The 26,363-nt window shown below is 57.8% G+C and overlaps 8 protein-coding genes across 8 annotated transcripts; 2 read left to right on the top strand and 6 right to left on the bottom strand.

Moving 5' to 3' along the window:
* Nucleotides 1-154: 154 nt before the first annotated feature.
* GMORB2_2889 (GATA transcription factor) lies at nt 155-4,544 on the bottom strand (the record flags this gene model as incomplete). Its single annotated transcript, XM_035464865.1, has 5 exons — nt 155-1,588; nt 1,652-2,368; nt 2,495-3,719; nt 3,864-4,326; nt 4,418-4,544. The coding sequence occupies 5 exons, from the start codon at nt 4,542-4,544 to the stop codon at nt 155-157; spliced, it is 3,966 nt and encodes a 1,321-aa protein (XP_035319103.1).
* A 2,110-nt stretch (nt 4,545-6,654) lies between these two features.
* Nucleotides 6,655-8,281, bottom strand: GMORB2_2888 (3-hydroxyisobutyryl-CoA hydrolase; the record flags this gene model as incomplete). The annotated part of the gene is made up of 2 exons (XM_035464864.1): nt 6,655-8,055; nt 8,165-8,281. The coding sequence occupies 2 exons, from the start codon at nt 8,279-8,281 to the stop codon at nt 6,655-6,657; spliced, it is 1,518 nt and encodes a 505-aa protein (XP_035319102.1).
* Nucleotides 8,282-8,716: 435 nt separating this feature from the next.
* On the top strand, nt 8,717-11,125 carry GMORB2_2886 (small nuclear ribonucleoprotein D2; the record flags this gene model as incomplete). Its single annotated transcript, XM_035464863.1, has 4 exons — nt 8,717-8,736; nt 8,835-8,867; nt 8,949-9,206; nt 9,667-11,125. 4 exons carry the CDS (start codon nt 8,717-8,719, stop codon nt 11,123-11,125), a joined length of 1,770 nt encoding a protein of 589 aa, XP_035319101.1.
* On the bottom strand, nt 9,656-11,431 carry GMORB2_2884 (triose/dihydroxyacetone kinase / FAD-AMP lyase (cyclizing); the record flags this gene model as incomplete). The annotated part of the gene is made up of 1 exon (XM_035464862.1): nt 9,656-11,431. One exon carries the CDS (start codon nt 11,429-11,431, stop codon nt 9,656-9,658), a length of 1,776 nt encoding a protein of 591 aa, XP_035319100.1.
* Nucleotides 11,432-12,603: 1,172 nt separating this feature from the next.
* Nucleotides 12,604-14,192, bottom strand: GMORB2_2883 (mannan endo-1,6-alpha-mannosidase; the record flags this gene model as incomplete). The annotated part of the gene is made up of 3 exons (XM_035464861.1): nt 12,604-13,802; nt 13,914-13,994; nt 14,111-14,192. 3 exons carry the CDS (start codon nt 14,190-14,192, stop codon nt 12,604-12,606), a joined length of 1,362 nt encoding a protein of 453 aa, XP_035319099.1.
* Nucleotides 14,193-17,268: 3,076 nt separating this feature from the next.
* GMORB2_2882 (uncharacterized protein) lies at nt 17,269-19,486 on the bottom strand (the record flags this gene model as incomplete). The annotated part of the gene is made up of 2 exons (XM_035464860.1): nt 17,269-17,521; nt 17,772-19,486. 2 exons carry the CDS (start codon nt 19,484-19,486, stop codon nt 17,269-17,271), a joined length of 1,968 nt encoding a protein of 655 aa, XP_035319098.1.
* Nucleotides 19,487-21,672: 2,186 nt separating this feature from the next.
* GMORB2_2881 (DNA ligase 4) lies at nt 21,673-24,958 on the top strand (the record flags this gene model as incomplete). Its single annotated transcript, XM_035464859.1, has 5 exons — nt 21,673-22,008; nt 22,085-22,713; nt 22,767-22,860; nt 22,922-23,004; nt 23,056-24,958. 5 exons carry the CDS (start codon nt 21,673-21,675, stop codon nt 24,956-24,958), a joined length of 3,045 nt encoding a protein of 1,014 aa, XP_035319097.1.
* Nucleotides 24,959-25,054: 96 nt separating this feature from the next.
* GMORB2_2880 (Isopenicillin N synthase) lies at nt 25,055-26,363 on the bottom strand (the record flags this gene model as incomplete). Its single annotated transcript, XM_035464858.1, has 3 exons — nt 25,055-25,862; nt 25,938-26,068; nt 26,145-26,363. The coding sequence occupies 3 exons, from the start codon at nt 26,361-26,363 to the stop codon at nt 25,055-25,057; spliced, it is 1,158 nt and encodes a 385-aa protein (XP_035319096.1).

Below are 26,363 nucleotides of genomic sequence, written 5' to 3'. Positions count from 1 at the left end.
GCATGTCTTGCTCCCATAACGCCTTTACCATTTCCTTTCCTTTCCTTTCCTTTCCCTATTTATAGCGACAAACAACAGAAAAAAGAATCCCCTAGAGAGAGACGAGTGATAAGAAAAGTGTGAGACGTGAAAGAGAGAAGAAGAAGAAAACACATCACATATCATCAATGGCATCCATCCCCCATGACCCCCAAGACTCAACACTCTCCGCAAAAGCCAACCTGTCCTTTGGAGGAGAGCTAGGCATGGGCACATCCGTGCTGAAAAGGGTGCTGAAGCTAGCCCAGTTGGCCGCATCGCCGCCGTGCCCGCCAGCAGTCGAGTCCAGGTCGACGAGGTCCATCTCGTCGTCTAGGCCAAAGTTGGTCTCCGAGAGCATCTGGTTGACGGCTCGGCTCATGGGCGTGTCGAAGATGGCGTCGTCAAAGTCGACCCCGGGGTTGCCGTAGCCGATATTGTTGTGGACCCCTACGCTATGGTGGCTGTTGTTGTGATGCCTCGGACTGTTGCGACGCTTGTTGTTGCTCAGGCTGAGGAGCTTGCTGCTGAGCATCTTGCTCGGCGTGCGTGTCGGTGTCCTCTGAAAGTCGGCCACGGGCGTCGCCATGGATGACTCCTTTGACCGGATCGAGCGCGACACGCTCCTCGTTACAGGACGGCGGTTGGGTGTCGTGGCGGCTGCGCGGGTAGGCGTCTTGAACGCCGTGGCGGGCGGCCCTCCAGCCCTGGACCGGTTGGACGGAGGCGTCGATGGCCGCGGGGGCATGGGGTCGCGGAACAGATCTTCCAGGTCGTCGGCCGGTGCGGCCGGTGTCGGTCCGTCCTGCCCGGCATTCTCCTTCTGCGCTGTAGCCTCCTTGTGCTGGCCGCCGGCCGACGCACCCGCGGCCGGGACGTTGACGTTGAGCTCGCCCAGGGCCTTGGGCGAGTCGTCCTTGCGCGGCGAGGGGAAGAGCAGACGCTTCGTGAGGCCCATGGCTGCGTCGAGCTGCATCTCGGCCGGGCCTTCACCCGCCGTTTCCGGGGCCTTGTCCGTCTCCGCCGTCTCGGCCAACAGTGCTGTCGCTGCTGCTGCTGCTGCTGTCTTCTTGGCGGTTGATTGCTGGGGGGCCGAGGTATCCCTTTCCAACGCCTCGACTTCGATAGGCGGCTGGCTCCGGCTCTTGCTGCGTCCCTTTGTCGCCGACCGATGCTTCCTCTCGCGACCCAGCCGTGCGGCGTCGCCATCCCAACGGTCAGGGGGACGGTGAGCATAGCATTTCCCCAGCCAGATACCGCAGGGGTTGCACAGGAGGAGCACCTGCCACTCCGACTTGTCCTCGTCAGGTCCGAGCGCCTTCTTCACCACTCGGTACGACGTGGGGGCGGTGTCTTCGCCGTTGCCGTCGCGCGCGAGTATCTCAATCGTCGTGATCATTCCGGGCTTGGTAGAAAACTCCTCCTGAGCGTGTTGTGGCGGCACGCCCGTGTGCTCCTGCGCGTAGACCTTGCGCCACGTCGGCGTCTGGATGGCGCCGCAGTTGTTGCAGTAGGGGGGCATCTCTCCGCGCTTGATGGCTGCCTCGAGCTTCTCCTTGATGGCGTTCTTCTTGGTCACGTTCTTATTAGAACGCTCCTTGCCTCCCTGTGGGGGCGAATGAGGGAGGAGAACCATCATGTCGCTGTCGCCAGCGGGTTCCGTAGGTTCCGGGAGGGCCAGCACCGACGACGACGGTGGTCGCCGTTGGGCGGGAGTGGCAGACGTAGACCCTCTGGCGGATTCCGGGAGGGCCACCGTCGGAGACGGTTGCCGGTCCTGCGTGGAGGGAGGAGGCCCGACGGGGTCGCTGGCAGGGATACCTGCGCCCGTGGGACCGGACGACTGCGCGCGTCGCAGGCCGGCAGGGTGCTCCGAGGGCTGCTGGTCCGTCTCGATGGACACGGAGACCGTCTGCGACAGCGAAGACGGCCCGGCCGGTTCGCTAGCCGGCACGGCGGGCAGTGCGAGCGCCCCGGCAGACTGTGACCTGGCCAGCTTGCGGGACCGGGGACGAGGTTTAGGCTTATCCGCTGCCTTGACCGCATCTTGCTCCTTCTTCTCGGGTTCCTCAGCCGTCTGGAGCCGCTGCTGCTGCTGTTCTTGGGCGTCGATGGGTTGTGTGTTCGCGGGGCTGTTAGCCACCATCTGCTCGAGCGGCTGCTCTCCTGATTGCGGCTGCTGTTGTCCCTCCCGTCCCTTCTGCTCGTCCATCTGTCGTCGCTGTTCCTCCTCCTGCCTCCTCTGCTCACCCATCGGCTGCAGCGGGGCAGGGCCGGACGCGAAGCCTTCCTGTTCCCGGCCCTCCACCGGGTCCGGCGGACTTGTCGGCTTCTCTGTAGCATCCGTAGTCTGCGGGGGCGTAGGAGCGCCAAACACGGCCGAGGAAGCATTGTTATTGTTGCTGTACGTGTGCCTATGCTGCTGCTGCTGCTGCTGCTGCTGCTGCTGCTTCTGCTGAGGCGGACGGAGAATCACCTTCCTGGGCTGGGGATCGGGAGTATTGTAGCTGGCCAGGTGGACCATGTCCTGCTGACCGGTGGGTCCATCCTCCATTCTAAACACCTGCATGGGAATGGTCGACGAGCTCCTCTTGGTGCCGATCTTGGTCCTGCGAGGCGGCGCGGGAGCGGGAGCGGGAGCGGGAGCGGGAGCCAGGGTGCGCGGGGCAGGACGTGCGCCACGTGCTCCTGCGAGGGACCTTCCTGCTGCCGCTGCCGCCACGTTGGCTGGCGGCGCTGCCGTCTCACCCAGAAGGTTGTCGTCCGGCGGCTCCATGGCATCGTCCTGCGACGCCAGGTTCTGCGGCATGGGCGGCAGCATGGGGCTGGAGGGCGGCGGGCTGGACTGGAGGAACGAGGTGGTACGCGGCACAGGCGGCGACGATCCAATGTCCATGTGGCTGTCGTCGGAGAAGGCGGGCGTCTGGACCGCGGACTCGGGCGACCGCCCGTCTTCTTGGCTGGGAGACAGGGGGCGCATCCTCTGCGAGCGGGGAGACGGGCGTCCCAGAGAAGCCTCGCGGCTCACGGCGGAGGGGACGGCGGCCTTCTTGGCCCCCCCTGCGCGGCCGAGGAACGGTCCGCTGGGGACGGGCGTCGGGGCCCGCGGCACGTCCTGCAGGTGGTGGGCTCTACCGCCCTCCTGGGCCGGGCCGATGGGGCGGAAGCTGCGCAGGGAGCTCGAGGCGCTGGCGGCCACACGGAGCGATTCTGGCTCTGTGCCGAAGGGATTGGGCGCTGCCCTGTCCACCACAGTCGTCTTGACGCGCTTCTTGGCCGGGCCGTCCTCGCCCTCGGTCCCATCCTCGTAGCCGGACGTGTTCCCTTCATTGACCTTCTTCCTCGGGCGGCCGCGCGGACGGCCGGTGGGAGCTCTCCTCCTGGGAGCTCGGTTCGAGGCTCTGCTAGACGGCCGTGACGAGGGAGCGTGAGGGAGATCCGACTCTACAGACTGGTCCATGGGGATAGGTGCTACCCGGAGGATCTCCTGGGGCGGTACAGACTGTAGTTGGGGTTGCTGGGTAAACGAGTCCCTCCTCGGCTGGATCGGCTGCGACTGCTGGTGGTGCTGGTGCCCCTGAGATAGGGCAGGCGAGGCGGTGCGGGAGATGGAGGCCGGCTGCTGTCCGATGTGAGGGTTGGACTGCATAAAGGAGCTCCACTCAGCAACACCGGTGGGCGTCATGGATCCGTCGACTGGCCTGACGGTGGGAGTCGATTCCGGCTGCTGAGACGGGTATGGTTGCTGCTGCTGCTGCTGCTGCTGCGGCGGCGGCGGCGGCGGCGGCGGGTGATACTGCGGCTGGGACGGAGGTTGCGGAGGCTGAGGGTGATATTGCTGAGACGGAGGTTGTGCGTAGTGCGGCTGTTGCTGTGGCTGTTGCTGCAGGTACTGAGGCTGCTGGGCCCTCGACGTCGCGGTGAACTCCATCTTGACCTCGAGCGTCTCTCGATTTGCGTGGCCCATGAAGAGCCCCATCCTGTTCTTGGTGACGAGACCGGTGACCATCTTTGGCTGCTGCTGCTGGCCAGCATGGTGATGTAACGACCGCAGGGCGGTGGACAGCATTCCCTGACCCATGAGCGGCGTGTCAGGCTCCGAGTAGTCGTGAGCGTAGATCGTGTAGTCGCACTGGTGGGTGGTCAGCTCGGGGCTGCAGTCGATGACGGCCTGAATGCACAGGCGCAGGTCAATGGCGCCGATGATGGTGGCTTCGTTGAGGGGCATGGTCTGGACGTGGAAGGTCTCGGAGGGTTTGGCGAGACAGTTGTTCATGAGGTGACTGTCCAGCTTGTAGAAGACCTTGACTGGGGGTTTCCGGGTTAGCAGCAGGCCGCAGCCACGAAGGGGGAAGCAAGCGGGCAAGCAAGCGAGCCTCTTGAGAGGATTCCAACGTACGGCCGACTGGCCTGGTCTGAAGACCAGATTCGTCATCTTGGTTGACAGCGACAGCAGAAGGTGATATCGCTCGGCCGTTACCGTCCCAGCCAGCCGTCGCGGGCTGGAAGGGGACAGGCGACGCCATGGGACGTGACACCCGATCGCCGGGGGGGCAGCGTGTGATTTCGTCCTCGAGATAACCGAGGGAGGAGAGGGAATGAGACGACGATAGAGCGGTGGTGACTGTGGTGGATATGTGATGTGTCGACTGTTGATGAGGGGTATAGAGCCGGAACACAGTAGGAGAAGAGAAGAAAAAAAAGAAGAAGCCGTCAAGTGTCCAGGGAGAGAGGTGAGGGAGCGGTTGAGATTGTTGTGCGTGTGTCTCGATTGTCTGGATCAAATTGGGGTGGCAGGCGTCATGTTCGTGACGCGCAGCAAATCCACGGTCCCACCCTTGGTCGTGGTCCAGGCGCGTGTCCCTCTATCTTTTTACTTCCGGCTCAGGGTGGAGGTGGGAAGAGGGCAGAGAGGTGGGGAAGGCAGGGGTTCTTCTGCAAGGAAATCCCCCTCCCCCCCAGAAAAAAAGAAGAAGAAAAAAAAAGGAAAGAGCCGTAGTGATACTAGTAGGAAATTTTGGAAGGAGGAAAGCAGTAAAACGTAAATAGTCTTGTGTGTATGTGCCGAAAGAACGAGCAAAAAAAAAAAAAAAAAAAAAAAAAAAAAAAAGACCAAAACCAACACACACACCTTTCCTTCTATCTCTCGCGCCGCGTCAAGAGCGTGTAAGTGACCTGGANGCAAAAAAAAAAAAAAAAAAAAAAAAAGACCAAAACCAACACACACACCTTTCCTTCTATCTCTCGCGCCGCGTCAAGAGCGTGTAAGTGACCTGGAGGTTTGATGGATTGGACGCGCCGATAGTGACTTGACCTATTCGGGACAAGTCTCTCACCAGCCACACACGTGGGTTGATAAAAATGAGATAGAATAAAAAGTCAAGCCACAGATGGAGACACATGCACACTCGACCCGACAACCGCTAATCCGCTATAGCCTATGCGTGGAAGCGTGCAAAGCTGCGTGATGGTATCGGCCGCTGCGTGCCCGGGACTTCAGCCCCGCTTTTTGTCCCCTTCTCAGCAGAGTTCCAACCTTTGTTGCCTGAGGCTGACGAGGGGGTGGGGCCAGAGAGAGAGAGAGTGGTTTGGGGGGGATGCTGCCTTGAGAATGAATGCGCAAAGTAATGAAGCAAAACCCGTAACGAAGAAGCATCCAAGTCAGAAAAGGGAACTGCCCGTTTTCTGACAGCTTTGCCTGACCCTTGAGAGACCGATACCGCGGAGGGTCCTTTTCCTTCTTTGTTTGTGTTGTCTGTGACTCCTGGGATTCCACGGTTGCGGGTGTCCCCTTCCTTTTATACTCTTGCTTTGGACCTGGTCGTCAACTTGTCTCGCTCTCTCTATCAGTCCTCCTCCTCCTCCTCTCCCTCTTTCCTCCCCCCCCCCCCCCCCCCCCCCCCCCCCCTTTCCCTCTTCTCTCCTATGTCCGTTTGCGCACTTTTGTTTCTTATCCGTGATCCTTTTTTTTTCTTCTTCCTCTACCATATTGCTGCTTCTCCGTATCATCACCCCCATTTCCCGTCACTCCTCGTGACTGATACACACCCGCACTACCCGCACATCCTTTTGCCACGGGCATTTTTTCTTCCTCTTTTTCCCACCCTCCATCTCAACACACACACTCACACACACACACACACACACTATTGTTCCCTCTTTCCAGTGTGAGGTCATTTTCATTCACTCTTTGCCATAGTTTATAGACCCACCCGAGTGGTTTCACCCTTCACCGTACCCTTTCACCTTTCCCACATGATACCCCCACCACCTCAAACTGATGAGGCCATCTCCATCCATCATCCACTCACTCCCCTTTCGGTCGGCCATGCCACCATGCCACCATTGGCAAATTCTCAGACCGCCAACGTTCCTTCCCATCGTACTATTCCACTTTACTCTTCTTTCATCTACTTCATTCGTCCCTACCAATCTCACACAAAATCATGATGGCAACGTAGTTCGTGTTTATATGTTTTGCTTACATGTTTTACAGGAATAACTAATATATAGCTGGATACGACGGACGATCCGATACCCATCCAGTCAGTAGTCGAAGTAGCCTCGTACAAATGACATAGTAAGAGAACAATACGAGAAGATGGGCAAGGGCATCTTCCCGGTCATATAGTAATTCTACAGTTTAGGCGACACCTCGTCCGACACCCATTTGACATGCCCTTGATCATCAACATCCGTCTTGCGCTCCATGATCTCCCGCACCACCTCGGCGGTGCCCTGGCGACCCTGCCTCGACGCGATGAGCGTGGCCTCGAGCTGTCGTGGGGTCATGGGCGACCCGCCGGGCGCCTTGATGAGGTCCTCGACCTCCCTCTCAGAGGGGACGCCAAACTGGGCAAAGGGGTACTCGCTGTAGGTGCGGTCGCTGAGCAGCGACAGCTCCTGCGACTCGTCGTAGGCGAAGAAGGGGTCGGTCACGTCTTGGCCGGATGCGGAGACGTCCTCGAGGGTGGCGGGTTGCCACCTGGGTGCCTCCTTGCGGACCAGCAGGGCCGTGACGCCCTCGCTAAAGTCGGGGTGCTTCATGAACTGCGTGGCGATCTGGTGCTCGCGCTTGAAGGTCTGGGCAATGTCCCAGGACTTGGAGGTGCGCATCTGGCGGAGGGTGACGTTGACGGCCGTGGGGGACCGCTTCTGCAGCGTGGCCAGCTGCCTCTGCGCCCACTCCTCGGTGCTGGGGCCGCGCTCCTCCTTCAGGGCGGCGATGATGTCGGAGATGGTGTTCTTGCTGAAGCACCTGTCGATGGCGCGGCGGATGTCGCCGCTCAGCTGCATGGGCTCGTCGTAGGGGAGGCCGGTGCAGAACTCCTCGATGGTGGCGTTGATGAGCTGCAGGCGCTGCAGGAGGGTGTTGTCGTCGCGGAACCGCAGCTCTCCTAGGCGGGCCTCGAGGTCTGGCAGGCTGGACGAGTGCAGGTAGTGCGTCGCCACGCCCGAGTACAGCACGTTGGCGCCCGTCAGCCTCTCGCTCGTGAGGGCGAGGTACGTGCCCACGGCGCCGTTCATGCGGGGCAGGAAGAAGGATGCGCCCACGTCGGGGAAGAAGCCGATGGTCGTCTCGGGCATGGCGAAGACGGTGCGCTCCGTCGCGATCCTGAAGGGCGCGTGCATGCTGAGGCCGACGCCACCGCCCATGGTGATGCCGTCCATCATGGCAATATAGGGCTTCTCGTACGTCGCAATCAGGTGGTCCAGCTTGTACTCGAGTCCAAAGTACTCAGCCGACGACTTCCACCCGTCCTCCTTTTCCAGGTTGGCCTTGGCCAGCGCGGCCACGTCGCCGCCCGCGCACAGGGACTTCTCGCCCGCGCCCTTGACCACCACGACGTTGGCCATGTCCGACTTCTCCCACTCCACCATGCGGGGGACAATCTTGCGGATCATGGACGCGTTGAGAGAGTTGAGTTTTTTAGGTCGGTTGAGCGTGATGCTCCGTAGGCCGTACCTATTTTCGAAGACGACATCGTGCGACTCGTCGCCGGGGAGCTCCTTGATTGTCGAGGCTTCCGACGATAGCTGAGAGGGACAAGTTAGAGAAAGAACCGGCGACAAGAGAGGAGAAGAGGAGGAAGAAGAGCGCGGATGGCGTTATGAGGTTGAATTTCTGAAAGGTAAGCTGACACACCGGACGAGTAAAGACGGAGCTCATAATTCTTGCTTGCTGGGCCGCGACGAGACCCTGACGTCGTGAAGCAGTGTTTGCTGCCAAACCAGCTCGACCCGCGACGGTTCGGAGGAACATTTGGGGCCAGATGCACTACTATACGCTCGCAGAGGTCACAAGCGCATCGAGAGCAGATGGCAGGGTTGTGTCGTAAAGGAGGGGAGGTGCGGGATTGAAGGTTTTCAAAGGGGAGAGAAGGAGTACGAGTAGTATGATGTGACGTCTGGAGAAGGACCGCAGTAGATTTCCTACTTTTCCCACGGTTAAGCAGAGGGACCGAGCCGAGGATGCTATCCAAGAAAGGTAGTAGGTAAGTGCCATTATCAAAAAGAGAACTTCTTCCACCAAGTAGTGGTGCGAGATTATCTATTCACACAGGGTACCACTCTTGACCAATCATAAGCGTAGCTTGCTCCTCTCTTTTGTACATTTGCCCAACTTTTTGATGGACATCAGCTTCAGCCTCGCACGCGACGAACGACAACCCAACAGCACCCAGAACCTCCATCAGCCATGGCGGACGTCAAGATACAGTATGCCCTTCTTGTTCTTCCCGGATATACCCCTTCATAATTCCCCTCCCCAAAAAAAAAACAAAAGAAGAAGCTTAATACTGACAGATGATCAACAGGGAGCTTCTTACGAAGCCGCGCTCCGAACTCACGTAAGTCTAACCCAGACTCTCCCTGCCCTGCCCCCGCGCCCGCGCGCCCGAGCGCCCGAAAACTGACAGACAAAAACGCAGCGAGTACGAGATTGCCCAGCTAGAGGAGCACGAGTTCTCGGCCGGTCCCCTCTCCATCCTCCAGACCGCCGTCCGATCGCACAACCAGGTCCTCATCTCGGTGCGCAACAACCGCAAGCTCCTGGCCCGCGTCAAGGCTTTTGACCGCCACTGCAACATGGTCCTCGAGAACGTCAAGGAGATGTGGACCGAGACGCCGAGGTTGGCCGACGGGAAGAAGGGTCGCCCTGTGAACAAGGATCGGTTCATTAGCAAGATGTGCGTTCTCCCCCCCCCCCCTTGTCTCTTCATTCCCCTCTTCACTCCCTGTTCTGAATATAGACATACTGACACAATAACTAGGTTCCTGAGGGGAGATAGTGTCATCCTGGTGCTTCTGAGCTGATCGCGTTTGTTGACGATTTCTTATTTTCTTACATTGACTCTTAGAGAGGAGGGGTTGCGGTTGAATTCCATGGCGGTCAGAACAAAGAAAAAAAAGTAAATGGAGGGTTATGCTGTTACGTCCTATCATCATCTCTTTTCAGAAGAAATATAACAAAAAAAAAGCAATAAACACACACACACACACACACACACACACACGCTACAAGCGTTGGGACCAGTTTTCAATGTTTTGTGCAGTTTCGTGACATCTACTATATACGCAAATGTACAGGTTCGGCATGTCCCTTCCACCTACTATCTACTAGGCAATCTCCCATCATCTATAGCCCAGCCAGTCCCAGGAAGAAACAGGCAAGACCGTGAGCACCGGGATCGGGAACCTTCGTGAACCCGTCGCCACCAACATAGACGCTGCGTCCGAGACTTGCCTCCATGCCCTTGGTAGCGTCGGCGGCATCCTTGGCCGCCTTGGCCGCCTCGGCCAGGTCACCCGACCTCTCCAGCTCGTCGACAAACGGGTGCAGCGCGTCGACGAGGGTTCGATCCCCCGGCCTGGCGGGGGTGTACCTGGACAGGGCGTCGCAGCTCCTCCTGAGGGCGGCGGCCCATACCCTGGGCTCGGCGGGGCCGGCGGGCGAGCCGGCCAGGGCGCCGACCAGGGCGTTGAGGAAGATGGAGTACAGGGCGCCCGAGGTGCCGTCCATGGAGCGCTCGACGACGGGCACGATGGAGGCCAGGTCGACGACGGGGTCGGCCGTGAGCGGGCGGGAGGCGACGTGTTCGAGGACGGACTGGGCGCCCCTCTTGAGGCCGATGCCGCAGTCGCCGTCGCCGACGACGGTGTCGTACCGCGTCACGTCGGGCTCGGCGGCGACGACGGCGTCCAGCCCGCGCACCAGAGCGGCCTGGGCGGCGGCGGGGTCGCCGACCAGCTCGAGCCCGGAGGCGCCCACCTCGTGAGACCCGGACACGTCATCCGTCAGCTCGGCCGTGCTGCGGGCCTCCCACGACGTCTTGGCGACGGGCGCGGCCCACCCGGTCGCCTCGCTCGGGTCGTCCAGCAGGTCGACCATGCTCGGCCCGCCGATGTCCGTGTTGACGACGTTGAGCAGCGTGATGCTGAAGCCCAGCCCGTTCAGGCTGGTCATGTACGTGCCGCTCAGCACGCGCACGGGCCGGATGCCGTGGTCCCGCCGCAGCTGCGACGCCACCTCGGCCGTCACGGCCCCCAGCTCCAGCGGGCTCACGCCGCCCAGGTTGTTGACCAGCAGCACCACCTCGTTCGAGCTGACCGGCACGAAGGCGCGGTCCTCGTCGTCCCGGTCGAGCATCTGCCTCAGCATGCCGGCTACCAGCTCGGGAAGCTCCACCCTGACGCGCGCGCACCCGGGCTCGTTGTGGATGCCCATGCCGATCTCCGCCTCGTCGGTGCCCAGCGCGTCCTCCGCGTCCGCGTCTGCAGCCGAGCGGCCGGGAACGTGCACGTGCTCCAGGCTGGCGCCCACGCTGACGAGGTTGTCCGCCGTCAGCCTGGCCACCCGCGCCACCTGGTCGAGCCGGTATCCGCGCGCGGCCAGGGCACCGGCGACCTTGACCACCAGCACCGTCCCCGCGATGCCCCGCCTGCCAACCTTGCCGGCCCTGGCCCGTCCGACGCCCACGTCGTCCCCGACCACGACCATCTCGACGCCCCTGACGCGCCCGGACGCCCGCGCCTTCTCGACCGCCATGCCGAAGTTGAGCACGTCGCCCGTGTAGTTCATGACGACGACGAGCACCCCGTCGGATGACTTGGCCGGGTCCAGCCTCCCCGCCATGGCCGCGTGCACCTGCTCCGTCGACGGACTGGCGAAGATGGTGCCCGACACCGCCGCGTTCAGCATCCCCGGGCCTACCATGCCCGCGAAGGAAGGTTCGTGGCCCGCCCCGCCCCCGGCCACGAGCGCCACCTTCTGCGGCGAGGAAGACGACGATGGGCGCTGGTACACCACCTTGTTGATCGGGTCGAATGCCACGTGTGGGTTGACCAGGCTCAGACTCTCTAGGGCAGAAGAGACCAGCTTGGCCGGGTCATTGATGAAGTGTTTGGTTGACATCGTGTCGCTCTTGTTTTGTTCTTTTTTTTTTCTCTTCTTTTCTGTTAACTCGCCTCTCGTATGTTTTTGTAGCAGAGCTCCTAAAGCCGAGAGCGTATGAAGCTTCCCTCCTCTTTTTGGAGTATAGACAAGATGGGGGAAGATATATAGTCCCCCCCCCCCCCTCTCCCCCCTGTCAATTCCCTCCAGACGACTAATATACTTGCTACTCGACGTCGATGCCCTGTGCAGGGTCGTATGACGCACGTAGCGGGGTTCCTTGGCGGGTAGTAGGCAGACTGACCAGAACCTCGCGAAGGCCGCCTCCTCATCCTCCCCCTTCTTATCACCCCATCACCCAAGTGACGTCAAGAAGAACCCCCCGTGTGCCACCCAGTCAGAGGCTGGGGTGACCAAACGCGGGGTCAGTCGGGAAGATAAATCATCTTCTAGCGCTGAGATAGAGCCGAGGGCCCCTGATATCGGGAATCACATCATGGTGAAACTGACGAGCTCGGTGTGTACAAAATCAGAACTGCTGCCTTCCCCCCCCCCCCYCCCCTCCCCCTCTTCTTCCTTTTTGTCTCGTCTTGTTGTTTTTTATTTGGTAATCTTCTCTTTCCTTTTATCGATTGATTTTTATTTAGTAGAGACAGGTAGTAGGAGTGGTAGATAGCAAAGGACGGCGGCAGAAAAGCTATGGGATTGTGGGATCGAGATCCCTCGTGTAAACTAATTTTATATACAATGAAAGAGGGATATCCTTAATGAAAAGATCAAGGGCAAAAAAGTACTGCACACAAGTAAGAATGGACACATTGATGTTTTGGACAAAAAAAAAAAGTTGGCGTACCACTGTTGCTATTTCCCAGAAATTTGAACAGAATAATGAAAGAAATCAAGAAAAAAAACCCCAAGTTTCTTCACGCCTTCCAACGCCTCTCTTAATCCCCCTCCTCCTTTTTTTTTTTCTTCTCAACCCACAAACCAGTAGAGTCCCTTTTATTGCCTTTTGATCGACTCTCTCTTTCCTACACGACAAGACGGTGGGAGAGAGGGGGGAAATGGTGGTGGGGAGGGGGGGTTGTTTGTTTTATATGAGGTAGACAGAGATATATAAAAAAGGAAAACTACAACGAGAAAAAGGGCAGGTGAGATATATATATATATAAAAAACAGGAGACGAAATGACTCTAGGTGATGAGGAACGTGCAACCGCCGATACATCCAGCAAGGATGAGAGTGGTGAGGAAGCCGGCGCCGACGCGGTCACCGGTGGTGATGCGTGCGAGGGTGCGGGCCTTGGCTTCGTCGTCACCACCGGCAGCCGGGTCACCGGTAGATGTACCTCCCGTCTTGGCTGACTTGGGAGGGGCGGCGTCCAGGGTGGAGTACAGTGCGGACAGGGCGTTCATCTGCTCGGGCACGCCGTACATGTTGTCGTAGGTAGAGGGGACCCATGCGAAGCCGCAGGCGGTGCCGGCGTGGCCTTTCCAGGCCGGGAGGTTGTTGAGGACGGCGGTGGGGCTGCCGGTGCAGGCCTTGGCGGCAGCCGTGGCTGTGCTCTTGAGGAGGGGCATGATCTTGTCGGTGTAGACGCCCGGGTTGAGGATGTTGACGCCGGCGAGCCATCGGATGTAGTAGCCCTTGAAGGAGATCTGGTCGTTGTCGCAGATGCTGTGGGACTCGCAGTACTGCTCGTTGATGACGTTGTCCTTGGAGAACTTCTTGAGGCCGTACTCGAGGATGCCGGCGGTGCGCGTCTGCCACTTCTCGGCGCCCGTGTAGTTGTGCATGACGGCCGAGCCGTGCAGCCAGATGCCGGAGTTGTAGCTCCACTCGGTCAAGTCCATGTCGTCGCCGCACGTCTGGCTAGACGTGATGGTGACACCGTCGTGCAGGGCCCAGTCTTCGCCGATCAGGCCAACCTTCGTCTCCCACTCCCAGACCTTCTCGGCCCACTCGGCATAGGTGTCGTTGCCGGTGTAGCGGGCCAGGCGGGCGCCCAGGTTGAAGAAGCAGCCGTTGGAGACCGAGTTCTTGTAGTTCCAGCCGATGTTGAAGTCGAAGACCTGCCAGCGCAGACCACCGCCACAGTGCACCGTGTCCCATCGGCTCGCAAACATGTTGAAGACGGCCTGTGCCAGCTCGAGGTACTGCGGCTCATCCTCGGCGGGGTCGGGGAAGACGTACTCGGCGGCCAGCATGGCCGACAGACCCCAGAAGCCCTGGTCATCGTTACCCATGGATCGCGTCTGGTTCTGAGGCATCAGGTCCCTCTCCTCGCCTGCCTGGTGCACGATGGCTTGTCGCACAAGGTCGTTGTATGACTCGTCGCCGGTATAGTGCCAGTATTCTATCAACGTACCCATCATGGCACCGCATAGCCACCCTGGGGGAGGGGATGTCAGCACGTTTTGCCCTCTGGTTCTTCGACTCGTCTCTGCTCTTCCAGAGGGTGGGAGGTCTATCTACTCACAGTAGTATGGCGAGGGCAAGTTACCGGGCACATCACCAGTGTTATTTCCCGAGTAAAAGGTCAAGAGGTTCCAGGCCACTTCGCTGGCGGCAGACTTGACGGAAGCTGTTGGGTGGATGGAACTGTCAGCAACAACAGAGGCGGCTTCTGTTCGAAAGCACAGTCCAGTGCGGTTCGGTCAAGAGACCGGAAGGGTGGGGGAGGCCGGAGGAGAGACTGACATTCATCGCCAAGCGTCACGTCGATGCTCTGGGCAGTACGGGCCATCAGGCCGAGGCCGACGGCAAAGTTGCGCAACAGCATGATGTATCTGGCAGTCGGGGTGACCAGCGCGCGGGGGGGGGGGTAGACTGCTATGGTATGTGTCGTTGTCGGGAGTTGAGAGTGCTGTCTACTCCCAGCGAGGGAGAGTGGAAGATGGAGGCGCGTAAAAGAGCGTAGAGAATGTCGTCTGTAGTCTGTCGAGTCGATCGACGGTCGCACGCTTCTCGAGGGGGAAAGAGCGGAGTCGGTTAGGAGAGGGAGATTTCGAGCGAGAGTGAGGGTACTCCGTAACAACGGGATTTTCAGTCGTGTGTCAGAACGAGCGGCAGGGGTGTAGGTTGGCTATTCTGAGAAGGAGGAGGTGGGTTGCAGGTAGCATGTGGTTGTAGACGGAATGAAGAGAGAAGGAAAAGAGCAAAGCAAGATACCAAAAAAAAAAAAAGAAAAAAAAAAAAAAGGAAAACCCCAAGACAGGGACAACACAAGGCTCTCTTCCTCTCGCACTCGTCTCTGTTCCTCTAAAGATGAAAAGTGGACAGGGGGGGGCGCAAGGCAAGGCGGGAGTGTGGATATGGAGAGAATGGAGAGGGAAGAGGAAGGGGAGGAGGATGAAGAGGAGAAGGAGACCCGCGTCGCGCCAAAAAAGGAGAAGCCAGGGAACGTTGGAGAAGTATGAGAGTACGAGGTAATATGGACCGGGACCGTATTGGCACTACGAGCATGCAGGCACCGTACCCGCAATCCGCAATGCCCTTCGCTCTCTCTCTCTCTCTCTCTTTCTCTCTCTCCAAGGATGACACAGAGCCAGAAAGCTGGGCGGCCCCCCCCCTTTCTCACCCCCCGGTTCGTCGTGGAGTCTCGCAACTGGAGTGCGCGTGCCGTGGGCCGCAGGGGAGTACGGTAATACCGTACAAACCAGCCAGGGTCTGCCAAAAAGGGCTGGGTCCCATGAAGGGTGTATGTGCGTGTCGGGTGTCTTTCAGGGCACTACATGCATGCGTAGCGGTACTCGCAGTGATGCTGATACCGGTAGATAGCCGCTGAAGCATGGCAGAGTGGTAGTGGTGTCAGTGGCCTCGTGCCCGCTGCGCTGTATATGTAGGTACAGACGTAACATGGTGGGTAGCACCTGGGGTCAGCTAGACGGCGTGTGTCTAGTGGCCTGACGGTGTCTCGTCACCTGACCAATAAACGGTCGTCTGGGCTGCCAATACGGTGGAGATGCTGGCAAATTGTGTGTGTGTGTGTGTGTGTGTGCATGTGTGTGGCTGTGTTTCTAGGCGTTACGGAACTCGACACTCGTATGAGACTTACGAGTATATGAACATCCCTAGGTACTCGTACTCGAATGTATTGACTGTACTTACTCCCATGTATCAATATAACATTTATATACATATATATATATTAATGTACAGATTGCAGTGAGTAACCCGTGAATAACGGAGGACGGTCGCACCTTTCCCGAGCCGTCGCTGGTCTCTCGACTTCAGCAGCTCTTCTACAGATTAACGTGTATGTGTAGTCTGGTGATGTCTCACGGAGCCTATTGATCGATACGCCAAATATCGCCAGTCATCACCAAGCTAGACGCGCGGCCCTGCATCTTCTCTCTTCTTCCGAGGTTTCCTTGGTGACACGGTGCTGCCGGCAGCTACTACGACTAAATTAGTACTAATACATCATAACACACATCAAGCGATCAACAGCCAAGAAAGATCTCAGAGTCGCCAAGCCCAAACACGACGTATTCGAAGAGTTCTCTGTAGAAAGAAAGAAAGAAAGAAAGAAAAGAAGAAGAAGAAAAAAGAAAATATACAAAACACTGTCCAAAAGTTACGAGCACGGCGGATATTAATGCGGCCAGAGTGGAGATTTGTCGCGGTTCCGGATAGGTATCCTCCTTTCACCTCTCTTGCACTGCCCTCCCTCTACGAGTAATATTATTACATGAGGAGAGGAGGGAGCCCGCAGTCTCTTCTTCCTTTTCCTTCCCAACCCTGGTTTCATCTAATTAATGACGCTGGGCACTGACGTATCAAGTTGGAGTACTCTCGTACCCGGTACCGCCAAGTAGGAGGGACGGACATTGAATGAGTTTATCGATATTGCCGCCAATGCAGTGCATCAAATGATACCAAGTAGATACCGAGTAATACCAGATACGAGTGCTGGACTCTCTCTACATGTACTCGTACTTTGCAGTATCATTACAGGCAGTATTGGATACATTACGTTACTTGCTCCAACCTCCGGCAATTAGCAGCCGAGCACGCAATTGCTCAGACCTCCTCATACATGTATGCAGAACGGAGCACTTGTTCATCATCATTACTGGCATCTGGGGGGTTCCTTTCCTTCTCCTTCCTCCCCCCCCCCCCTTGTCACGGGAGCCCAGGGGGAACCGCAGGGAGCATCACGACTCTGCAATAGTACAGGTCCCAGCCGTCAGCCCCTCGGGTACTCTGAGGCTCAGATGGCGATGCACGGTTGTGATACTCTCCGTATTGATTCCCCTCGCAGATCTCTTACAGATCAACCCCCGCGGGATGTAGCCGAGGCGTGCAGGTAGCAATAGCAATATGGCCGGCATTACGACGTACGAGCACGATGATGCATGGAAGAGCTCAACACTACCTACCTACCTCTGTAGTGATGGCAGATCTCAGGTAAACCCAATTCAGTGTCTATTTGCAGACTCAGAGATAACTATATAAAGACACGATTCTCTGTCGTCGCTCATAAGTGAAAGTTTTCTTGCATTTCCTTTGTTTCGTTCATCGTTAATCCGACAGAAGAGCTGGTCATGAATGGCCAGCAAGATAGAAAGTGCAGGAAAGAAAGCCATATACAGAACAAGCATGTATGCACAGCAGAAAGAACCCCGACTCCAGGAGAGCGGTTCAACCTTCCAAGCCTAGTCAGTGAGGCGAGGTCGATAAAGAAGAAGGGCACAGAACGGATACAGTCCATGAGGGAAGCCCGGGGGAAAAAAAGAAGAAGAAAAGAGAACATGAAATGCCAGATATGCAGTGTAGTCGTTGCGTGCGTTCAGCGGAAAGGGACGAAAAAGAGGCGCCTGGGCGGAACAGAGGGAGAGTGTGAGTCCCAGAGATCAGATTGGAAGCGGTTGCTGATTCTCCTTGTTGTTGTTGTTGTTGTCATCGGCAGCATCGCTGACCACGGACTCCTTGTCCGCAGAAGGATCCGGGTCCACGAGCGACCTCTCCCACTCATTCATGAAGTTGTCGGCCGTGCGCTTGATGTTGGTGGGGGACAGACGGTTGACCATGCTGGGGAGCATCTCGCCCAGTTTGGGGGGGAGGGCAACGGGGCCGTCGGCAAACGTCGAGAAGATGGATTTTGTGCTGCTTCTTTTATAGGGGAGATTTCCAACCAAAAAAAAATATGAGTTAGACAAGATTTTCTTTCTTTCTGTTCTTTCTCTCTTTCTTTCCTTCCTTCTTCTTTTTTTTTTTTTTTGCTTTTCCATTTCCCTCATTCATCTTCTAACAATGTGGCCCAGGGGGTATGATAGTACTCCAGAAACGACAAGGAGAGAGAAAAGAATAGGGTGGAGCAAACATGGCAGGGAAAAAAAGGGGGACAAAATCTTACGGTGATGATTCGTCAGTCTCCTCTCGAGCCTCGGGGATAGATTCGATGTCGTCCCCCCCTCCAGCACTGTTGATGCTGGACCCGCTCCACCGAGCCGTCGACTTGGCAGACACGGGGGACTCCCAGTTCGTCCAGGCGCTGTCGTCTAGCGAGTCGAAGCTGAGCGGCGTCCAGGAGAAGTGCTTCGTCCTGGACGACGACGCGGCGGGCTTGGGTCTCTCGATGGAAGCACCAGAGGCCGCTGCCTTGGCGCTGGTCGTCGACGTCCCGGAGGCCGACACGGAGGCGGGCGCGTCGTATAGGGCCGCCGTGGCCTTGGGCCTGGTGACGGACTGGCCGTTGGTGGCGCGGATGGTGTCGTCGCCGGCGGCGGCGGGCGAGAACAGCTGCTGCTGCAGCTTCCTCTGCAGGCTGGACGACGACGCCTGCACGTGGCCTGTGATGGGCTCGTCGCCCACGGTGATCTGGCGGAGGTCCTCGACAAAAGATCGGAGGCCCAGCCTAAAGTCCTCGACGATGCCAGGGGAGGTGACGCTTGACTGGCGGCGGCTGTGCTGGGGCTGCCAGGACGCCCGCTTGGCCAGGTTGGGGTTGGTCAGCTGGGCGGCGCGGCGCTCCACGGGCGGGAGGGGCAGCCCGCTGTCGTCGTCGGGGGCGGGGAAGCCCGGAGAGTCAGGCTTGGTTGGCGACAGGAGCGACAGGGTGCGCGTGTGCCCGCCGCGGATCACCCTGCGGCGGTTGGGCGTGCCCGACGCCGATGCCGTCATCTCCTGCTGCTGGCGGAGGAGCTTCTTGCGGTCGAACTCGACGCTGTGCTTGGGCGTGTGAACTCCGGCCTCGCTAGCATCGCTAGTGGTAGTAGGCGTGGGAGGGGCGGTGGCGTGGTGGTGGTGTTGGTGGCGGGCTGACGATCCGCGTCGGCTGTAAACCTCTTTCGAGGACCAGCGTTTCTTGAGGACCGACAGCTCCTTCTCGGCGCGGTCGAGCTCCTCACGCAGTTCCAGGACGCGCCGCTCCTGAGCAGCGATTGCTATTATGAAATCGCTGGGGTCAGCGGCCGAGGCGACGGATGAGCCACCGGCCATGGCCGAGGCGTCGACCACCATAGGGGGAAACGAAGAGTGAGAAGTAGGCGTGGGCGTGGGCCTGGAGGGGTCCCCCGAGGGAGGAGCTATGGGAAGCGTAAGAGAGAGGCGGTTCGCCTGGCGTGAGGCGGTCGATGTGGAACGCGAGTGGGTGCGACGCATGGGTGAAGAGGGAGGGGGAGCAGCAGCATCGCCAGCTGTCGGAGGGGGCACGGCTGCTGTGGCTGCCCCGGCAGACTCATTGGAGAGATGACGGCTATGGACGTCGGGTGCGGAAGCATAAGGTGCGGGGGAGGCGGCCGTGTTGTTGCTGTTGCTGTTGATGGGGTTTCGGTCGCCCCCCGAGGAGCGGCGACGGATCTCGTGAGTGGGGGTCATCATGTCGAGGCGACGCTGAAGGAGTCTATGTAACGAGTGGAAGCCGGCGGGGACACGGCGACGGCGCCTCTGCAAAGGAGTGACGGGAGCGACCTTGTCTGCTCGACGGCGCCGCAGACGGGCGCTTGTAACGGAGGCGGCTCTGGAAATGAGGGCTCGGTGTCGGACTTCGGTCAGGTGGTGTCGGTATTCATTAAAGAGAGTGGACGAGCAACGGTCGACGACGCAAATGTTGAAGAGGAGAGTGCTCATGGAGAGATTGTAGAAAAAGAGTGTGGAAGAGAGAGGGAGAATGAGAAGGAATAAAAAGAGAGAGTGAGAGACAGGGGAGGTGATGAAGGGTCGTGATAATAGGAGTAATATCAGAGCAAGGGTGCCTGTCTCAACAGCTGCTCATCGTAGGCAAGCAGCGTAATGAGAAAGCCTCCGATTGCAATAATGAAGGGTGAAGGAGGCAGGAGAGCGAGAGGGCGAGGGATTGAGAGCGCCTGGGGTTTGGTACCGATGCAGTCCTTGTGGTGATTTCAGGGGATTCGTCGTGTTATTGGAGGATGTGTGGGGTCTTCCTGGTCCCTCCAAGGTCCTGGGGGGGGGGTGTATCCGTTCCGTTTGTGTGTCTCTTGTCAAATAAGATGAAATAAAAACAATGAAATGATGACAATGCGTTCTGACGGTATATTAATTCAGAAGAGTATAATTGGATCACGTATGTCCGCGTTCAATGCTATGATTGTGTGTTATGGCCAAGTTGATACGCAAAGAAGAGAAGGAGAAGAGGAATGTTCAGAAGAAGGAAAGGAGGGAAAGAAAGGGAAAGGAGGGAGGCGGGTAAGAAGAGAAAGGAAAATGATACAATGTGGGAGCTTCTCGTGCCCGTCGTCATGGCATCATCTCATCGAGCTTCACAACGATCATTGTCTCGGGCGTTAATGGGGGCCCGTTGGTGGCTATCACTACGGAGCGATGGCTTGAAAAGCAGCATCCACCACAACACGCATTGGTCTATAGGTACGAGTACTGCTGTGATAGCCCTGTAGCCTGTACGAGTAGGTCATCCATGGACCGTCCTTCAACCCGTCAAAACGTACTCACTCTGATACACACACTCTTATACTCTGCTTGTACGGAGTACATGTATCTATCTCTCTCTCTCTCTCTCGCTCGTCATGGTTCCTTTGTTTACTTTCATCTCTTTGCTGGCCATGCAGCTCGAAACTCACTTCTCCGTCCGGGTCTAGGGACATCGACCGGGACAACCGGTGGATCTGGCCCGTCGACGGCGCCGTCGCCCAGGGGAACCGCTAATATTAGATTGTTCAGGCGCTCGTACTATCATGGACTCGTACAGATACAGAGTAATCTGTATCATCTGCGGGCTACCTGTACTCGTACAGCTGGTAATAACCTGATCATGGTTGATATTTCCATTTACCGAGTGTCCGAGTTGAACCCAGCGCCCGTGATTGCCAACAGATACGAGTTGATGTGAACGAGCGTGATATCGTCTGCTTCAGCATGTTTCTTCTCTCTGTCTCCTCCGTCTCTCTCCTCATCCTTTTTTGCCAACTCAGCTCACCCAAGTCAGTGTTCACCCACTCAACTCGACCGACTCGACCAACTCAATCCACCCAATTCACCCAATTCACCCAATTCACCCAGCTCAACCATCTCAATTGACCCTCACCGCCTGTCCGCCTCCCCCGCGCACGCACTGCCCCTTTATTGAACTCGTACCTCAATGACTGAGTGGATCCCCTGATCGGAAAGCCAATTTTAGTTTGCCCCCCTCTTTCCTTCTCTCCGGAGTCCAGAGTCCATGCCGCCCCCCCCTCCCAACCCCAAAAATCTCGAAACAATCGAAACTATACATTCACGTGATCTATCACATTCATCCCCTCTCACTCTCACGTGATTTCCCGACCCCAACGCGTTTGTCTAGGGCGCCTGCGAGTACAATCCCACGCGTCGGTGATGCGGCCAATGTCGCAGCTAATGATTAATCCCGACTTACCAGGCGGTAACTTCGTCCCGATCCCGAATTCATCGGCGTCATGCTCCTGAAACAGAACTCTCTTCCTGTATGCGGGTGCCACAATCAACGCTTCTTCTGGTCTCTATAATGCTGGTTTGAAACGAAAAGAATAGGAGGGGAAATAAGAAGGTCGACGCGCCTGCCAAAGAAAACACAGAAGCTCAAGACACCAGTCAGGGAAATGACAAGGAGGTCTTAGCAACAGCCACGGCGAGCTTCAGGTGCAGGCGATGCTTGTCTGAAGAAGGATCCTTTAAAGTACAGCTGTCCTAGATGCTATCTCTCCTGCGATTCAGTAGCATGCAATAGGATCCATCGCGAAAACCATCCTCCCGACCCTGAGCCTCGAGATCGAAACGGTCTCACGGCTAACGATGAGGACCGGACCCCCCCGCATCTCACTGCCATGCCATTTCCTTTCGATATCGTATGCGAGCTTCTAGAAGAGTCCTACAGACTCGGTGTCGCTCGGAAACCAAACTATACCGTCGTCGAGGGCTGGTTCGCGCGCAATGCGACGCGGGTAGCCGCCCATGATACCGACCTGGCAGCCTTGCTGTCCACCCTGCTGCCCGGAAAGCGTCCGGATCGCATGTACAGTATACAGACACCTGCTCTGGAACTCATCGTAGGCCGTGGTCTGGGTCTCGGAGCCTCTAGGAAGAAGGAGATCTCACGCCACAGAGAACCGGGCAGTGGCGTCGATTTGGCTGATTGTGTCGAGGGCATCCTCTCCATTACCGTGCGTCCGTCATCGGAATCTCCCCTTGCCCTCGGTTCTTGTTGTCGAGAGCTGCTGACACGACAGCTTACTCCAGCCGAACCAGCTCCACATTGACAGCAGAGTCACAGTCGAGGAAGTCGACCAGCTCCTCCATGGCCTGGCCTGTCGCATCAAGTGGAGCTCGCCCGCCATCCGCGCCTCCAAGACGCCCCTCGCCCAGCGCGACCGCGGCGACCTCGAGTCCATGTACCGGCGCCTCACTGCTAGGGAGGCCAAGTGGCTCACGCGCCTGGTCCTCAAGTCGTATGCCCCGCTCGTATTCGATGAGAACCTCATCCTGCGGTCCTGCGACCCTAGCCTTCCCATGCTGCTGAGGATTCGCCAGGACTTCACATCAGCTGTAGCCGTGGCCCAGGATATCCGATCGAGACTCCTCCTGTCAACAACGGCAGCCGATGGTGGCGCGGGTGCAACGACAGCATGGAAGAAGCTTCTTCCCGGGGTGATGCCCCGGGTCGGCATCAAGGTCGGTCGGCAGCATTGGACGCAGGCCCGCAGTATCAAGCACTGTCTCGCTCTGGGCGAGGGCCGGATGAGTGTCGAGCAAAAGGTGGACGGGGAGTATTGCCAGATACATGTCGACCTAAGCAAGGGTGACGACTGTGTTCAGATATTTTCCAAGAGTGGCAAGGACAGCACCGAGGACCGAAGGAGGCTTCATAGGTGAGCATTGCCCTTTTCGCCTTTCGCTGAATCAAATACTGATCCAAGTATAGAACGATCAAAGAGTCGCTCAGGCTCGGACAACCTGACTGCCGCATTTCCAAGACCTGCATTGTTGAAGGCGAGTTGGCCGTCTACAGTGATTCGGTATGACGCTTGCCAGCCGGCGTGGACCGGGGGGGTAATTCAGACGCTGACAACCCATCAGGAACGCAAAATCCTTCCTTTTCACAAGATCCGAAATCACGTCACTCGCAGAGGAATGTTTCTAAACACGGCGGAGGACTCGCCGTAAGTTTTCTGTTCTCATTTGATCGTGGTACGGCTGACATTAGTCTGCAGACCCCGACCGCATGAGCACCTCGTGATTATATACTTTGATGTTCTTCTTGTCGACGACGTGTCATTCCTGGGCGTCCGTCACTCAGAACGGTGCAAGGCACTCGCTGGTCTCGTGCGAACAGAGCCAGGCTGGGCCGAGGTGGTGCAACGCGAGATCATCGATTTCGATCACGGCCTCGCTGCGTCAACTCTACGCAAAGCGTTCGCCAAGGTCATTGTCAGCCGCGGGGAGGGTCTGGTGCTGAAACCCGACGACCCATACTTTGACCTGACACAGCTTGATCCGCCGCGATCTGGACGCTGCATCAAGATCAAGAAGGAGTACATTGGCAGTTTCGGCGAAGTCGGCGACCTGGCCGCCGTCGGAGCGGGATACGATGCCACCACGGCCAAGCAGTACAAGGTTCCCAACCTGAAATGGACACACTTCTACATCGGTTGTCTGAATAACAAGCAAGAGGTCCAGCAGTGGGGGGCCATACAGGACTTTACCGTCACCAATGTCGTCGAACTTAATGAGATGCAGTTGAAGTCGGTCATGCAATTCGGCAACCCCATGCCCATGGCGCGAGACGACCTCAGCTCCAGCACCTCCATCAAGCTCACCATTGTCCCCGCCATCGAGACCAACCACCGGATGACGGTCGTTTTTGCAAATCCCTTGGTGTTTGACATGCGCTGCTTCAGCTTCGACAAGCCCGGCAACGTCGGCTTCTGGACCCTGCGCTTCCCTGCCGTGTCGAAGGTGCACTTTGACCGCGATGTCATCGACACCATCCCGTTTGGGCAGCTGCAGGAGTTAGCAGAGTTCGCTACCACGGCCCCAGAACATCCAGACAGCCAACAGAATCTCCAGTGGGTAGCCAAATTGGAAGGCGCAGATGCGCGGGGTTTTGCTGTCGATGCCCGCAGCCAGACGGCCAGCACCGCCACGACAGTCCCGTCCCCGTCGCCGCGAAATCGGGAGATGACAGCGACGCGCAGCCTTTCATCCAGCAGGCTGTCACAGTCGGCAGATGGCGAGTCAGACTCGAACTCTGCCCAGCCGGCGCATAGATGGCAACGACCACAAATCGAACCTAGTGTCTCGTCTCAGTGTCTCGTCTCGTCCTCTTCCGCCTCAGAGCTGCTGGTCATCAGTACAGACCAGCCACGGAAGCGGGAACGGCCAGTGCTATCGCCGCCACAGGTCCGAAAAAGACATAGAGACAGCCAAAACCAGCTACCCGGCCCGGTGATGCGCGCCCCTCTAGCCGATGCAACAGCCAACTCATCACAGGGTCCTACAGAACCTCGTCCAAAAAGAGACGTGTCAAGGGAACTCGCAATCCAGACACAGGATAAATTTTCTGGGAGACTGGTCACAACGGCAACAGAGCCGGAGCCGACTGTTTCTTGCTCATCGCTGGAGAGCGAAGATATCAGCGTGTTCCTGCCAGTCAGTTCGGTCGAGATATGCAGCAGCGCGCCACTATCAACGTCTTCAGACTCACCTAGGAGAAGCTGCGCCCACGCCGGCGCGAACTGCCAGTTTGCCAAGACGTCAGTTTTCTTGGCCCCTCACCTGGGCACGGCGCCTTCAGAGATGGCGGATCTGCTCGGGTTGCATGGCGTCGAGAGCAGATTCGCCGAACTGGAGGATGGCTCATGGACTGCAGAGGGCTCGGCGCTCCTGCTGGTGGATAGTGTCAAGCACGCAGCTGAGACGGAAGCTCTGATACGGCGCATGATGAACACTGCTAGTCGAAAGACAACCTCGACAGCAGATGGTGGTCATTATATATCTGTCTACGATTGGAGGGTGCTGAAGAATATCACCACCCTGGAGGACGAGACGGTGACAAGAAAGTACTACGAAGGGTTCAAGGACCCCTGGAGAAGATGGTACTGTGGGTTGATATAGGGATCTGATGGTTTCCACTCATGACATTCTCCTGTACATATCATTAAGCACTGGCAGCTTGAGGAAGATTTCCTTCTGTTTGTTCAAAAGACCTCATCACGACTTGTCGTCGTCATACAGCGCACCATAGCTAGCCTTGAGCCTCATGTGCAGGTGCTCATCGGCCGTCAAGACCTTCCTCTCAGCATAAGGGTTGGCACTCGCCGTCCCCTCAGCGGGGTTGAAGCTCCTCACACGCTCGCTGGGGACGGTCCCGAGCGTCGTAGACCCAGCGGGGTGGCAGAAGAAGGCAATGGAGTACCTGGGCGTGGAGGCCACGGCGTCGCCGGCCACGGCAGCCGAGTCCTGATCGAAGACGACGCGGTGCACGGTGCTCCTGAAGAGCCCGTTTGTCCAGTAGGAGAGCAGATCGCCAATATTGACGAGGATAGGGGGGGAAGGGTCGTTCTCCGTCCCCGGAGGCGACACGGGCACGGGGGCCCAGGTGATGTTGTCACCCTTGAGGATCTCGAGCCCTGCCTGGCCCCGGAGGCGGAAGAGCAGCGTTATGGATCCGTAGTCCGAGTGGGCGCCTGCGCGTACGTCGCCGGGCGAGTGAGACGTCGACGTGGTGGGTGGGTACCGAAGGAAGCGGAGGATGGAGCTGGATGCGCCGCTGGAGGTCTGGTGTGCTGAGGAGAAGAAGTCGTCGATCTGCTTGACGTGGTCGGTGAGGATCCTTTTAGGGGAGCAGAGAAGAAGGGAAGAGCTTACACCTAGGCCTAGACCCAGAAGATGGAGGATCCTGCGCGAGAGATCGTGACATAGGTCGGAGAATAGGTTGAAGCGTGGCTCGTAGGGCGCGACGGGTGACGGGAGGGGCTGCTGGGCTTTGCCGTCGATGAACTCGCCAAAGTTGAAGGCCCTAGGCAGAGGGGTTGGTATGTCTGTCTCGTTCGTGTGCGCCGGTGGCAAGATGAAGGAAGATGGACAGTCTTACTCTTTATAGTCGCCGACCTTTTGGCTGCTGGGATCCAACGTCTCCGAGTGCATGGCTGACCACCCGCGGTTGTTGGTCTGGATGGTGCATCTCTGCTTTTCCTCGAGGGGGGAATCAAAGATCTTTTCTGACTATATATGTATACAAGTGTGTGTGAGTCTAGGGGAGGGGTTGAACATCAACATTGAAAGAGTGAGGGCTGAATACCAGCTCAAAAGCCTCGTCAATGGCGTCCGGCCCAATGTCCTTGCCCAGGTTCCTGATGTAGATGAAACCGTGCTTCTCCGCGGCGTCGACGAGCTGACGGGCTACATCGTCCTGGGGGCCCGAGAGGTCTATGATGGGAATATCAGCAGACACGGACATTGTCTTGGCTGTATCAAGAGGAAATTCGACGTTTTGTTCTCGTTCTTGTTTTTGTATCAT

The sequence above is a fragment of the Geosmithia morbida genome, assembly GCF_012550715.1.
Source record: "Geosmithia morbida isolate 1262 chromosome Unknown scaffold_15, whole genome shotgun sequence".
Classification (NCBI taxonomy): Eukaryota; Fungi; Ascomycota; class Sordariomycetes; order Hypocreales; family Bionectriaceae; genus Geosmithia; species Geosmithia morbida.
Note: the sequence above shows the minus strand (reverse complement) of the source record. Positions and strands in the feature narration are given on the sequence as shown.